Source organism: Salvelinus sp. IW2-2015, linkage group LG7 (genome assembly GCF_002910315.2).
Source record: "Salvelinus sp. IW2-2015 linkage group LG7, ASM291031v2, whole genome shotgun sequence".
NCBI classification, from domain to species: Eukaryota; Metazoa; Chordata; class Actinopteri; order Salmoniformes; family Salmonidae; genus Salvelinus; species Salvelinus sp. IW2-2015.
In genome coordinates this window covers 25,273,264-25,288,313 of record NC_036847.1, presented here as the reverse complement: position 1 = coordinate 25,288,313, position 15,050 = coordinate 25,273,264, and the positions used below count along the sequence as shown (strand labels likewise).

The window sequence follows — 15,050 nt, the reverse complement described above, 5'->3', positions numbered from 1 at the left end:
CCAAACTCAAACATATGCTCATACACTGGGTCTCAACACCCGTCTGTGCATTATTGCTCACTTAGATCTAATTGGCAGAATAAGTAAAAGGTAGGCCTAATTAGGAATACAGTAACATGATTCACAATTCCACCTCCATCTTTATTTACAATACACACATCATGCACACAAATACAATTGCCCTATATCAACACCCGACAGGGAAAATGAAAAGCAATGAATACAGCGGTTCTTAGGAAGGCTAGAGGTGCAATACTGTTACATCAAACTGGATGACCACTAGCAACTTATTGGTTGCTTTTGAACATTAAAAAAATACAAAAAGGAAGTTGCTTTGAAGTATTGAGACAGTGGTTATGAGTCTTGGAAGTCTTGCTTAAGAACAAATGAATAGTCTTGAATCTAAAAGACACACTTAAAATAGCTTCCTATGTTAACCTTTCATGACCTCCTAGAGTAAATTCCACCATCATAGCAAAATGGCAAATACATACCAGTATATTACACATTTGTTTGACATTGCTGAGTCCTTTATTACACATTAATAACTAAAATATGTGCATGTCTTCCCATTAAAACGTAGGCAAACCCAACAGAAATACAATTCAAAAGAAAACATCCTACACAAGTAGCCATATCTTTCATGCATAAATACTATAAAATAACTTTGTCTTGTTTAATTTATGAACGCGCTAGGCAGCCTGTCTTGACACACACAGCCAGCTTGACACACTTTATAGAATTTTCACAGCATATCGACAAAGCTCCTTTTCTCCATATTTACATACAAGCACAACATTTAACAAAGGCGCAGACTACATTTAAAAACCTTTCCTCCAAGAAAAATAAAGCACTTGAACAACATTCTCTCTACACACACACAAAAGTGAAGGAAAGCTTTTCGTTTAAAAGCAAGGACATTTCTATGTGACCACATACAGTTGTGGCCAAAAGTTTTGAGAATGACACAAATATTAATTTCCACAAAGTTTGCTGCTTCAGTGTCTTTAGATATTTTTGTCAGATGTTACTATGGAATACTGAATTATACTTACAAGCATTTCATAAGTGTCAAAGGCTTTTATTGATAATTACATGAAGTTGATGCAAAGAGTCAATATTTGCAGTGTTGACCCTTCTTTTTCAAGACCTCTGCAATCCGCCCTGGCATGCTGTCAATTAACTTCTGGGCCACATCCTGACTGATGGCAGCCCATTCTTGCATAATCAATGCTGGGAGTTTGTCAGAATTTGTGGGGGTTTGTTTGTCCACCCGCCTCTTGAGGATTGACCACAAGTTCTCAATGGGATTAAGGTCTGGGGAGTTTCCTGGCCATGGACCCAAAATATCGATGTTTTGTTCCCCGAGCCACTTAGTTATCACTTTTGCCTTATGGCAAGGTGCTCCATCATGCTGGAAAAGGCTGGGAGAAGTTGCTCTCGGAGGATGTGTTGGTACCATTCTTATTCATGGCTGTGTTCTTAGGCAAAATTGTGAGTGAGCCCACTCCCTTGGCTGAGAAGCAACCCCACACATGAATGGTCTCAGGATGCTTTACTGTTGACATGACACAGGACTGATGGTAGCGCTCACCTTGCTTTCTCCGGCCTTGCTTTTTTCCCGGATGCCCCAAACAATCGGAAAGGGGATTCATCAGCGACAATGACTTTAATCCAGTCCTCAGCAGTCCAATCCCTGTACCTTTTGCAGAATATCAGTCTGTCCCTGATGTTTTCCCTGTAGAGAAGTGGCTTCTTTGCTGCCCTTCTTGACACCAGGCCATCCTCCAAAAGTCTTCGCCTCACTGTGCGTGCAGATGCACTCACACCTGCCTGCTGCCGTTCCTGAGCAAGCTCTACTCGTGGTGGTGCCACGATCCCGCAGCTGAATCAACTATAGGAGACGGTCATGGCGCTTGCTGGACTTTATTGGGCGCCCTGAAGCCTTCTTCACAACAATTGAACCGCTCTCCTTGAAGTTCTTGATGATCTGATAAATGGTTGATTAGGGTGCAATCTTACTGGCAGCAATATCCTTGCCTGTGAAGCCCTTTTTTTGCAAAGCAATGATGACGGCACGTGTTTCCTTGCAGGTAACCATGGTTGACAGAGGAAGAACAATGATTCCAAGCACCACCCTCATTTTGAAGCTTCCAGTCTGTTATTCGAACTCAATCAGCATGACAGAGTGATCTCCAGCCTTGTCCTCGTCAACACTCACACCTGTGTTAACGAGAGAATCACTGACATGATGTCAGCTGGTCCTTTTGTGGTAGGGCTGAAATGCAGAGGAAATGTTTTTTGGGGGTTTCAGTTCATTTGCAATTCATCTGATCACTCTTCATAACATTCTGGAGTATATGCAAATTGCCATCATACAAACTGAGGCAGCAGACTTTGAAAATTAATATTTGTGTCATTCTCAAAACTTTTGGCCACGACTGTACACACACAAGTATATCAAATATTAGGAACACCTTCCTAATATTGAGTTGCACCCTCCCAACCCCCCTTTGCCCTCAGAACAGCCTCAATTTGTCAGGGCATGGACTCCACAAGATGTCAAAAGCGTTCCACAGGGATGCTGGCCCATGTTGACTCCGATGCTTCCCACAGTTGTGTCAAGTTGGCTGGATGTCCTTGGGGTGGTGGACCATTCCTGATACACACGGGAAACTTGAGTGTGAAAAACCCAGCAGTGTTGCAGTTCTTGACACCAACTGGTGTACCTACTACCATACCCCGTTCAAAGGCACTTCACTTTTTTGTCTTGCCCATTCACCCTCTGAATGACACACATACACAATCCATGTCTCAAGGCATAAAAATCCTTCTTTAACCTGTCTCCTCCCCTTCATCTACACTGATTGAAGTGAATTTAACAGGTTCCATCAATAAGGGATCATAGTTTTCACCTGGATTCACCTGGTCAGTCTTTCTCATGGAAAGAGTAGGTGTTCTTAATGTTTTGTATACTCAGTGTATATTTATAATCAATAACTTCAAAACAAATACATTTTAAAAGAAGCACTTCTTGGTATAAGCAATACTGTACATTTAAAATATATTTCTAAGATAAATTAATTTGACATGAATGGACGACTTTAATGTGGCAGGTAAGTGGAGTGCACCTGCATCCATTCCTCAACAATCTGAAGCATCAACAGACAGACATGACAGACAGTATGACAGACTCAAAATGGCCCATGTCATTGGTTGACTCAATATTGTGTCCTGTTCACTCACGATTACAGAGCAATATATTAAATCTATTCCAATATGTGTAGTGGCTTTTTTGTTTTACAACTAGATTTGGAAGAAGGATTCTTCTATTTAAATTGTGCACAAGCACCAATGCAACAAGGGGCCTGCGCTGAAGAGTAACCCTTGTGAGGAGGTAGACGGCAGATTTTTACAAGACATGATCCAGGCTTAGATATGGGACTTTCAACTAGTTGTAGTTGTGAAGGGTGTTTAGCCGGGCTGATGCCCACACTGATTGCTTGGTCCTTACTCTATGATGTGAGGATGCACTAAGTGGCATCTTAGCCCGGTCCCAGATGGTCCAAGATCTCAGAAGTGCTGTCTCTCACGCCAGTGTGACCATAGGAGTTGGCAAGACAGCACAAACAGTTCTGGTACCAGGCTAATGGCACCTGGGTGGCAATGGAGGTGGTTGGTGGAGGCTGGGTGGTGTAGTGACATGCAGGTCCAGCTAGGTGATAGCCAGGGTGAAGGTGCAGGCTGGTTTGGGACAAGGGCACACAATGGCAGATGGACCTCACGTTTGGTGTACCTCATGGAACATTAACTCCCGTGGGACGCGAGTCTGTGGGCCGTAGAGCGTGCCGGCCCGGCGCTCGAAGGCAGACACATTTTTCTTTACCACCTCGTCAAAAAACACAGTTGCTAACTGGGAGTGGAGCAAGGAGCGGAACTCAAACGAGATCTGTGTGGCAGGAAGGAAGGAGAGGGCAGAATGTCAGTCAGAGAAGACATACAAAAGAGAAAGAGGATAAGCGCTGTTAAAGGATATAACTTAGTCAGACTATTCACATGCACAAGGTCTACGCACAAATAGAGAGCAAGATTAGAAGAAACTGAGAGGTTGGCAGCATGAGAAATAAAAGGGCTGCAAGCTGGGGCTGTCATATTCACCGAAACGTCCACAGTGCAGGTGCGGGGATAACCAGGGATTCCAGGACTGAAGCGCCATATCGTCTCCAGGTGGTTAAAAAGTGTTCCATCTGTGCATACCGCCTAAAAAATGTAATCCAATAAGAAAGGTTTACTTAGAGTAATCTATCACCAAACCAACAATGTTCATCACATATCTCATCATAATTCATGGATCCTCAATTAAGCGGGACTAAATGGGATTGCAAAAATCTGGTAACTTTCTCAAGAATCCCAGGTTTTCCAGAATTCCTGGTTGGAAGACTCCTGAAACCAGAAGGGAATAAGCAGGAAATCTGGAAGTTACTGGAATTTTTAAACCCTAATTAAACAGGAGAGACTTACTTTGACCATGTGGGGTCGCACCACGCTTATCATGGATGTGTATCGCTCTACGATGGGTGGGAATCCCACCTCTAGCTGAGCTTTGGAGTGGCCTGCCCTCTTCATGATGGTCTGGGACTTCTTACACCAGGGGACAAAGAGTTTGTAGTCATCCACGTTGGCTACCACATCATACATCTCCAGCATAGAGTACCTGAAGCAGCATAGCAAAAGGAGTTTGAAAACAACAACATTACATCCCTTCCACTTCGTGTTTCAAATAGGCTAAGCCCTATTTTTTCCTTTAATATGAAATCTATCTATGCATTCAAGCTCTCGTTCATGCTTGTAACTACATACAGAAATAGCAAGTCCTACAATATATTCTATTTCATGTATGGTAGCATCTTACCCCAGTATCCTCCGCTCGGAGTACTCCTTTCTCTTATTTGTGAACCCCATGAAGGTTCTGCTGTGGGGAACTGATGTCATTGTGTCCCAATTCTGCTGGTGGCAAAGCACTCTGGGAGTCCTAGTCATTACAATACCACATGATGACAAGTGTCTGATGGGGAAGGGAGAGAAAGGATCATGTTAAAAATACTGGAGAGTAACATCTCTAACAAACATACTTTTCCAGACGGGCTTCCTGCCTTTAGAGTCAGGGTAGAAATAATATATTGCCAGCAGGGGGAAAAGGTTGCCAGTAGTGTCCTAACCTTCAATGTCTAGGACAAGCTACTATATTCTGAGTAAACACATGAATGGAACTATATGTAATGCGACCCACTCAGTCAGGTGGCTTGCAGAGCTGGCATGTTTTGCTATTGGGGTCTAAATGTGCTCACTACAAATAACTGTGTGACAGTCATAAAAAGTTTAATTACAGTCAGACAAAACTACAGAGAGCACTACTGACAAAGTGAAACCAATATGAAGGAAGCCACAATATGCATATACAACAACGGTGACATTGATAGGATTGAAAAGGGAACTTTTTAAGCCTTAATGCAAATTTGATGATTAATAGGAAGAACACAACAGTTACTAATTGTTAATATTCTTCAGTGTGGACCTATTTGAACCAGATGTGTAAGTGCTTGCATGGAACAAAAACCTGCACCAAAGGAGATTCAAAGATATGCACAATGCGCATGCACAGTACTGATTGGTTAATTGTGTCACATGAAGTTATCAATGTATTAATCTCACCTGATAGTCTGTCTCATATGTTCTCTTGACCCCGCTGTGTGGCATGGTGAGCGCCCAGAGCCTACAGCAATCTCCAAAAACTCACTGAATGTCCGCACACCCATCGGCATTCGCCGGGCAGTTGCTGCCATTGTATTTTGGGTTACTTTATCAGAACCTCAAGTAGAATAACGGTTCACGGAAACCGGATCTGTAGGTTTCTGTTAAACACTGACTTTAGCCAACTTCGGATTGGCTATTTGAAGCCTTTCCCAGTCCTATTTCACCGCATCCATCAACGTCAGACACCGTGTAGATAAGCTTCAGTTCACTTATCCAAGTAGACGCAACCAAAAAGGCCGCGTTTATATAAGTCGTTTATTTATTCCAAGCTCGATGTCCTGGGACGCTGAAGGTGCATAAAATGCGCGTTCACGTTTTTCCCCATACGGCGACAACTCTTTATCTCGACSGTATCTGTTTAGTAAAGTAAACACCGGTATCGGTCAGGCTCATGGCCAGGGACACACTGTTCTAAAACAGAGCAACTGTCCTATCAGTGCATTGCTGCCACCAACTGTGTCGGAGGTATTACAATCCCAGCCGGCTTGCTCCCAAATAACATTACTGGGAGTAAGCAATGATTTCTTATATAATAAACGAGTACCATTTTAAAAAGGTGAGATTATTTTGAAATGCATTTAGTATATAATTGTAATTCCCCTCAAACATTGCAAGGCTTTCACATTGTCTGGGAGGGCAAAACGGGGGACGTGGAACTGCGCATGTGCGTGATAGCAGAACTAACTAACAAACAAACATCAAGCAGAGACGGACAGCAAACACAGATCACGAACTTTCTTATTAATAGCTAACTATCTACATGGGTTAACTATCGTTTAATATACCTTGTAGTTCCACTCTAATGAAGGAGCTCCGTCCTGGCTGACTTTGGGAGATGGGAGTACACAATATTACAGACCAGGTGAGCTAGCAAGTAGTTAGCATGCTAACTAGCTAACGTTAGATGAAAAGCCTGGCTATTTGGCTGGCTAGTTAGCTAATCAAATGTTTTGATTCCATTTTCCTGAAAGTTGACCAGTTCCATAACGTTACTGATGCAAGTATCTGCAAGCATTGTGTCGTATGATTGTTAGCTAAACCTCGGCGCGGCCTGATGCTGATTGATGCTGTCTGCCAACGGTTCACTTTAGTTAGCTAACGTTAACTAGCTGCGATTCCTTGCTAACCACACAGTCTGACGTTCTCCTGTGCTTATCTCCAGCTTCCACTGGTCCAAGCAGTTTTTAATCGAAATGCCGATGAAATTCAACTGCTATTGCAGAAAGAGGACGTCAATGCACTGGTATGTTTGTGGTGCCACAGCACTGGCTCTGGTTTATTACGTGTTGATATTGTAACGTTAGCTAGCTACTGTATTTCAACATTTCTCCATTTATTGCAAGTAGAGGGGTGCCAGGAGGATCCTTTTCCCAATTCAAGTGATTAGGTTATTACTTTCTATTTCCCTAAAACCTCATTTATATATCTACAAACAGTAGAATGTCAACAGAAGGCCTAAATGTTTTTTTTTTTTTTTTTAGGCAAGCCAGTTAAGAACAAATTATTATTTTCAATGACGGCCTACTACCTTTCAGGCAGAACGACAGAGTCAGCTCGGGGATTCGATCTGGCAACCTTTAGGTTACTAGTCTAACGCTCTAACCAGTAGGCTACCTGCCGCCCCAGTATCTCATCAATATACTTATTTGTGGCTGCCAGTGTAAGAGGGAGATGGATTTTGTATCTTAATATATATGGTTAATTTGTCTTAACTTTTCCCACAGGACCAAGAGCGCCGTACAGCACTACATGCTGCTGCCTGTTTGGGGGATGTTCATATAATGGACCTCCTCATCAATGCAGGTGATTGTGACCAAAATTGACCAACCACTAGTAGCTATGTTAACTAAACAGAACTGCCCACGTCTGACCTGCTATATTTGGAATGAAAAGTTGGTTTTGGTCTATGCACAGTTGTAGTAACAGTGTGTAGTGTCTGTTCATTAGTCTGACTGAAACTTGAAAGAAATGACTCAACTGTACTTGTCATGGCCCGCTAATATTGCTCCTTGTTTTGTGCTCTCTCATAGGTGCAAATGTAAATGCTAAGGACCATGTGTGGCTAACTCCATTGCACAGAGCTGCTGCSTCCCGGAATGAAGTAAGCAGTGTTGATCATCTCTCTAATGTGAAGATTATAAAGCACTGTATCAATGTTTGGTACTGTTTGGGTGTTGACAAGAAGTGTTTTCTCAAGCCCAGTTTGATTCCTTCTCTCTCCAGAGGGCAGTGGGGCTACTTCTGCGGCAGGGAGCAGAGGCCAATGCACGAGATAAGTTCTGGCAGACTCCACTGCATGTTGCAGCTGCCAATAGAGCCACGCGCTGTGCAGAGGCCCTGTTCCCCCAGCTGAGCAATCTGAACATGGCAGACCGCACTGGCAGAACCGCCTTGCACCACGCTGTTCAGAGCGGATACATGGAGGTGAGGGCTGGAAATACTGTGTGCACTTGGAACAGGGCTGTTTTTACAAACCATTTCAGAGTGGAACTGTTGATCTAAGATCAGTTCTTTGATGAGGTTTAAAGGCAGTTGGCATCCAATATGTTGCATTACCGCCACCTATTAGACTGGAGTAAAACTCCCTTATACTTTGCTTGAAAAAATTTACACCCTGTAACTCTTCTGGTGTCAAGTCTTGCACACCCAAATACCTCTCTGCAGCTGCCACCAAAACCTCTATTTTCTGCGACTTACAGTACAGTTGATAACATTGCTATAAATGGCAAAAATCCAATCTTACTGAAACATATCATATGTTTTATCCTTCTGTACTGGTTCATATCTACAATTATTTATATTATTATAAACCTTTATTAGGCAAGTCAGTTAAGAACAAATTCTTATTTACAATGATGGCCTAGGAACAGTGGGTTAACTGTCTTGTTCAGGGGCAGAACGACAGATCTTTACCTTGTCAGCTCAGAGATTCGATCTAGCAACCTTACGGTTACTGGCCCAACGCTCTAACCACTAGGCTACCTGCCGCCCCACTACTCACACCACTCCTCTCAGGATCCCTCCCCCTTTACCCATCTTCCTCTACTTTCTTCACTGGCTCAGCATATGACAACTTCTGCGCTACTCTAACCCTGGAAACATCAACCTGCCTCTCTCTCACACAGGACATTTCTGATCCCCAGCCCCATGGGCACCCCTACAATTAACACATACCACTACTTCAGAGGGGTTGGGTTAAATGCAGAAGACACGTTTCAGTTGAAGGCATTCAGTTGTACAACTGACTAGGTTGTGTACAATCAGCACGAACCCCTCGGAATGTAGCGCTCAACACTGCATTCCACTTATAAAGCAGCTGCTTCATCTTCATGTTATTCTTTGTCAAAAGCTACCGCAACGCTTTTCCATTTCAAGTAAGCGTGCTCTTCCAACCACCATCCAACTCTAGGATCAGTTCTCCCATCTTGTTCATTATCATTTTTAAGGAAAAACTGGTTATAGATCAGCATGCCTACTCTGAGATGCTTTAGTGAATAATGAAACAATTTTTATATGTAATTTTCCTCTTGTCTGTCCTCAGATGGTGAAGTTGCTGCTGAATAAAGGGGCCAACTTGAGTACCAATGATAAGAGAGAGAGACAGCCTGTCCACTGGGCAGCGTACTTAGGTAAGTTGGGCTCTGCACTGGGAAAACTCTTAACTTGATTTTCTTAGAGTACCGAAAAATCTGAATTTCATAAAACTGACGTGAATGGCAGGTGATAAATATTCAGTGTTTCCCAATTTTAAGTTGGGTGAACATTATGGATGTACTCCTCACTAGAGGGTGACATTAAAACAGTACTCACACTGCCTCTCCTGCCTCTCCTATGTGACTTATAGGGCATCTGGAGGTGTTGAAGCTGCTAGTGTCTCGAAGTGCAGACAAGGGCTGCAAGGACAAGCAGGGCTACACCCCTCTCCATGCTGCCGCTGCCAGCGGACACATTGACATAGTCAAGTACCTACTGAGGCTCGGGGCTGAGGTGAGTGTTGAGGTTAAATTGTATTTATTTTACCAGGTTAGTCTCATTGAGATTAAACATATTTTTTGCAAGAGAAACCTGGCTAATATAGCAGTACACAAAGTTTCAAACATTTACAACACAAAGCACTACATAAAAAAACCATCTGACACATTTGAATAGGCACATTGGTTTTGGGAGGAGCGGTTCAACTAGTGGTCAAACCATTGACTGCCGCCCAATTCATTTTCCACCAAAGATTTTACCCTGGCTTTAAAATTATTCAAGGAGATGGGCTCCTGTAGTTTCAAGTCCTTTTGTAGCTCATTCCAAGTAGAGGAGGCAGGGTACTGGAATGCTTTTTTACCTAGCTCTGTACGGGCCTTAGGCACTGTCAACGAGATACAGATCTGTGAGCGTAGGCGATATTTGTCATTAGTCAGCTGGGCAATGCACGTACATAGGTAAAATGGGAGCTGTCTCAATATGGCCTTATGGGTAAACGGATGCTCAAGATAGCTATAGGAAGTAATATTAATTGAGTTTTAGTTTGACCATTACCAGAAGAGACAGAGGATTATCTTTGATTACAATTCAATTTTGTTTTCTCTCTCTCTATATATATATATATATATACACACACACACAGTTGAAGTTGGAAGTTTACATACCTTAGCCAAATACATTAACTCAGATTTTCACAATTCCTGACATTTAATCCTAGTAAAAATTAACTGTCTTAGGTCAGTTAGGATCACCACTTTGTTTTAAGAATGTGAAATGTCAGAATAATAGTAGAGCGAATTATTTATTTCAGCTTTTATTTCTCTCAGTGGGTCAGAAGTTTACATGCACTCAATTTGAATTTGGTAGCATTGCCTTTAAATTGTTTAACGTGGGTCAAACGTTTCGGGTAGCCTTCCACAAGCTTCCCACAATAAGTTGGGTGAATTTTGGCCCATTCCTCCTGACATAGCTGGTGTAACTGAGTCAGGCTTGCTCGCACACACTTTTTCAGTTCTGCCCACAAATTTTCAAAAGGATTGAGGTCAGGGCTTTGTGATGGCCACTCCAGTACCTTGACTTTGTTGTCCTTAAGCCATTTTGCCGCAACTTTGGAAGTATGCTTGGGGGTCATTGTCCATTTGGAAGACCCATTTGCAACCAAGTTTTAACTTCCTGACTGATGTCTTGAGATGTTGCTTCAATATATCCACATAATTTCCCCCCCTCATGATGCCATCTATTTTGTGAAGTGCACCAGTCCCTCCTGCAGCAAAGCACCCCCACAACATGATGCTGCCACCCCCGTGCTTCACAGTTGGGATGGTGTTCTTCGGCATGCAAGCCTCCCCCTTTTTCCTCCAAACATAACGAGGGTCTTTATGGCCAAACAGTTCTATTTTTGTTTCATCAGACCAGAGGACATTTCTCCAAAAAGTACGATCATTGTCCCCATGTGCAGTTGCAAACCATAGTCTGACTTTTTTATGGCAGTGGCTTCTTCCTTGTTGAGCGGCCTTTCAGGTTATGTCGATATAGGAATCGTTTTACTGTGGATATAGATACTTTTGTACCTGTTTCCTCCAGCATCTTCACAAGGTCCTTTGCTGCTGTTCTGGAATTGATTTGCACTTTTTGCATCAAAGTACTTTAATCTCTAGAAGACAGAATGCGTCTCCTTCCTGAACGGTATGGCGGCTACGTCCTGCCATGGTGTTTATAATTGCGTACTATTGTTTGTATAAATGAACGTGGTACCTTCAGGCGTTTGGAAATTGCTCCCAAGGATGAACCAGACTTGTGAAGGTCTACATTTTTTTCCTGAGGTCTTGGCTGATTTCTTTTGATTTTCCCATGACGTCAAGCAAAGAGCAACTGAGTTTGAAGGTAGGCCTTGAAATACATCCACAGGTACACCTCCAATTGACTCAAATGATGAACGACATGACATAATTTTCTGGAATTTTCCAAGCTATTTAAAGGTACAGTCAACTTCTGACCCACTGGAATTGTGATACAGTGAAATAATAATAATAAGTGAAATAATCTGTCTAAACAATTGTTGGAAAAATTACTTGTGTCATGCACAAAGTAGATGTCCTAACCGACTTGTCAAAACTATAGTTTGTTAACAAGGCATTTGTGGAGTGGTTAAAAAACTGGTTTTAATGACTCCAACCTAAGTGTATGTAAACTTCCGCCTTCGCGTGTGTGTGTTTGTTTGTTGCTTAGCTAGCTCCTCATGTCTTGTGTGATCCTGTACTCTTTCAGCTGGATGAGCCCAATTCCTTTGGGAACACTGCTCTGCATGTGGCCTGCTACACAGGCCAAGAGGCTGTGGCCAATGAGCTGGTGAACCAAGGAGCTAACGTCAACCAGCCCAACAGAAGTGGCTATACCCCACTGCACCTGGCCGCTGTGTCCACCAACGGGGCCCTCTGCCTGGAGCTGCTGGTCAACAATGGGGCTGACGTCAACCAGCAGGTCTGGGCCCGTATTCATAAAGCGTCAATGAGTAGGAATACTGATCTCGGATTATGTCCCCGCCTGTCCATGTAATCTTATTCATTATGATCTAAAATGCAAAACTGATCCTATATCAGCAGCTCTACTCTGAGACTAATGCAATCAGTAGCCTTAGATGTTGTTTAATGGGTGGCAATGGGAGGATTTATCTGTTCTCTGCCAGACTAGTTTGCCATATTTCTCTTCTCCCTTCTCTAGAGTAATGCAGGGAAGAGCCCCCTGCACATGGCAGCCATTCATGGACGCTTCACACGCTCTCAGATCCTCATCCAAAACGGTAACCATGACAACCCCTCTGACTGTTAGGATGCTTTATACAAGTCCTGTCCCACTGGTTCTCTGATTCTGTTTCTTGTTTGTTGTTAGGTGGAGAGATTGACAGTGTGGATAAATATGGCAATACCCCCCTCCATGTTGCTGCTAAGTACGGCCATGAACTACTGATCAGTACTCTGATGACCAACGGTGCAGATACAGCCAGACAAGGGATTCATGGGATGTTCCCGCTGCACCTGGCTGTGCTCTATGGTTTTTCAGACTGTTGTCGCAAGCTACTCTCCTCAGGTTGGTACTTACATACATACACTACCGTTCAAAAGTTTGGGGTCACTGAGAAATGTCCTTGTTTTTGAAAGAAAAACACATTTTTTTTGTCCATTTAAAATAATAAATAACAAATTGATCAGAAATACAGTGTAGACATTGTTAATGTTGTAAATGACTATTGTAGCTGGTAACGGCTGATTTAAGAATATCTACATAGGCGTACAGAGACCAATTTTCAGCAACCATCACTCCTTTTCAGCTGTGCTAACAATTGCAAAGGTGTTTTCTAATGATCAATTAGCCTTTTAAAATGATAAACTTGGATTAGCTAACACAACGTGCCATTGGAACACAGGAGTGATGGTTGCTGATAATGGGCCTCTGTACCCTTATGTCGATATTCCATTAAAAAAAACTGCCGTTTCCAGCTACAATAGTCGTTTACAACATGAACAATGTCTACACTGTATTTCTGATCAATTTGATGTTATTTTAAATGGGCAAAAAATGTGTTTTTATTTCAAAAACAAGGACATTTCTAAGTGACCCCAAACTTTTGATTGGTAGTGTACATTATATCTGTATTTGATTGATCACTCCTGGTAGCCTCTTCCTCTCCCCTCAGGTCAGCTGTACAGTATTGTTTCATCTATGAGTAAGGAGCACGTTCTATCAGCCGGGTTTGACATAAACACTCCAGACAACTTTGGAAGGACCTGTCTACACGCTGCTGCTTCTGGAGGGTAAGACACAGAATCACACTCCAAAACTGGACCTATTCTGAACTATTGGATAATATACCCAAATGAGTCTGTCATTCTCATCATGTTATTACTCACTTCTCCACTGCTGACAGAAACGTTGAATGTCTCAACTTGCTCTTAAGCAGTGGTACTGACTTGAATCAGAGGGACCAATCGGGAAGGTGAGTTTTTGCCACTGATTATTTTCTTTGTCTGTGTTTGTACTCATGCTGGTGTGTGAGTACGAGATTGTAATGTTATATGGAATAGTCATTAATTTGAGATGGGTACTGTAAAAGCTCTTTGTGACCAGCTAATGTAAAAAGTGCTTTATGAATACATTTGATTGATGCACTGATTATTAGTTGGGCCTTCTCTTGGTCTCTCAGGACTCCGTTGCACTATGCAGCTGCTAATGGGAGGTACCAATGCACTGTGACCCTAGTGAGTGCTGGCGCTGAGGTTAATGAGCCAGACCGTACAGGCTGCACTCCCCTGCACTACTCTGCTGCCTCCCAGGCCTTCTGCAGGTAGGAACTCGCACTCCATCGACAAATACACCAAGACGCGTTCAGGAAACATAGCTGTGTTGAATTTGTGAATAAATGTGTTCATTCTGCACTTCCAGAATGGACCGACATTTCCCCGGGACTCTTCAGAGCGAGGAAGATGGAGATAAGGAGTCCTATTTGTTAGTTTACTGTCTGCAGCCATTATTTTGTATCTATTTTTTTTATAAAAAAATTATACTGATTTAAAGATCCGCTTAAAGAACTCAAAATATGTTGTTTATTTCATGACCCCTACTTGACTGTGGCTTTTGTCTGTTTTTGTTACTAGTTGCTTGGAGCATCTGTTGGACAACGGTGCAGACCCATCCCTGGTCAACTCTAAAGGTTACAGTGCTGTTCATTATGCTGCTTCCCACGGCAACAAGCAGAACCTGGAACTGGTAAGTCTTTCTGTTTGTGTTCAGTAACTTGCATAGCTCCAGCCATTTAGGTCAATTGTTTTTCATCATGACTTTGCTGTATCTGTGGATAGTAATACATCATGACTCTTGTCCCTTTAGCTCCTGGAAATGTCCTTTAATGCCCTGGGAGACATTGAGAGCAGTATTCCAGTGAGTCCATTGCATTTAGCTGTAAGTGTGCTTTTCATTCCTAAAATCCTCTATGTTACTTTGTAGCTTGAGACTGAGTGTGTTTCGTATGGAGAAGATGCCATGTTCATATAGAGCAGCCAAAAACATGACAGCTTCCTGTCGTATCCCATCTCCTCTCCCCCTCAGGCTGATAATGGCCACTGGCAGGCGCTGAGTGTGCTGACAGAGACTGCTGCCTACGTAGATGTGCAAGATGCCTCGGGCCGCTCTGTGCTCTACTTGGCTTCCCAGAGAGGTTACGCCCGCTGTGTAGAGGTCCTGCTAGCCCAGGGGGCCTCCTGCCTCCT

General features: G+C 42.8%; 2 protein-coding genes across 3 annotated transcripts in view; one reads left to right on the top strand and one right to left on the bottom strand.

Moving 5' to 3' along the window:
• Positions 1-120: 120 nt before the first annotated feature.
• Positions 121-6,261, bottom strand: LOC111966710 (coenzyme Q-binding protein COQ10 homolog A, mitochondrial-like). The gene is made up of 5 exons (XM_023991583.2): positions 5,713-6,261; positions 4,913-5,065; positions 4,522-4,714; positions 4,159-4,260; positions 121-3,949 (listed from the first exon to the last, which is right to left on the bottom strand). The coding sequence occupies exons 1-5, from the start codon at positions 5,841-5,843 to the stop codon at positions 3,782-3,784; spliced, it is 747 nt and encodes a 248-aa protein (XP_023847351.1). The 5' UTR covers positions 5,844-6,261; the 3' UTR covers positions 121-3,781.
• Positions 6,262-6,453: 192 nt separating this feature from the next.
• LOC111966709 (serine/threonine-protein phosphatase 6 regulatory ankyrin repeat subunit C) overlaps positions 6,454-15,050 on the top strand; it is a 22,234-nt gene continuing 13,637 nt past the window's right edge. For both annotated transcript variants that reach the window (XM_023991582.2, XM_023991581.2), the window contains exons 1-14: positions 6,454-6,676; positions 6,977-7,057; positions 7,539-7,617; positions 7,845-7,915; positions 8,038-8,238; positions 9,356-9,443; positions 9,659-9,801; positions 12,055-12,267; positions 12,508-12,586; positions 12,676-12,873; positions 13,481-13,598; positions 13,712-13,780; positions 13,988-14,128; positions 14,227-14,289. In XM_023991582.2, the coding sequence (XP_023847350.1) occupies positions 6,650-6,676; positions 6,977-7,057; positions 7,539-7,617; positions 7,845-7,915; positions 8,038-8,238; positions 9,356-9,443; positions 9,659-9,801; positions 12,055-12,267; positions 12,508-12,586; positions 12,676-12,873; positions 13,481-13,598; positions 13,712-13,780; positions 13,988-14,128; positions 14,227-14,289 (1,571 nt within the window). In that variant the 5' untranslated portion in view covers positions 6,454-6,649. The remainder of the gene's footprint in view (positions 6,677-6,976; positions 7,058-7,538; positions 7,618-7,844; positions 7,916-8,037; positions 8,239-9,355; positions 9,444-9,658; positions 9,802-12,054; positions 12,268-12,507; positions 12,587-12,675; positions 12,874-13,480; positions 13,599-13,711; positions 13,781-13,987; positions 14,129-14,226; positions 14,290-15,050) is intronic.

Bases quoted from the DNA above. Each gene is read 5' to 3' on its own strand.
- LOC111966710 (XM_023991583.2), bottom strand. From the start codon at position 5,843: ATGGCAGCAACTGCCCGGCGAATGCCGATGGGTGTGCGGACATTCAGT. The intron at 4,261-4,521 runs GTAAGTCTCTCC...TACATTTTTTAG, and splicing joins TGCGACCCCACATGGTCAAA to GCGGTATGCACAGATGGAAC. The intron at 3,950-4,158 runs GTGAATATGACA...CCTGCCACACAG, and splicing joins CCTGCACTGTGGACGTTTCG to ATCTCGTTTGAGTTCCGCTC.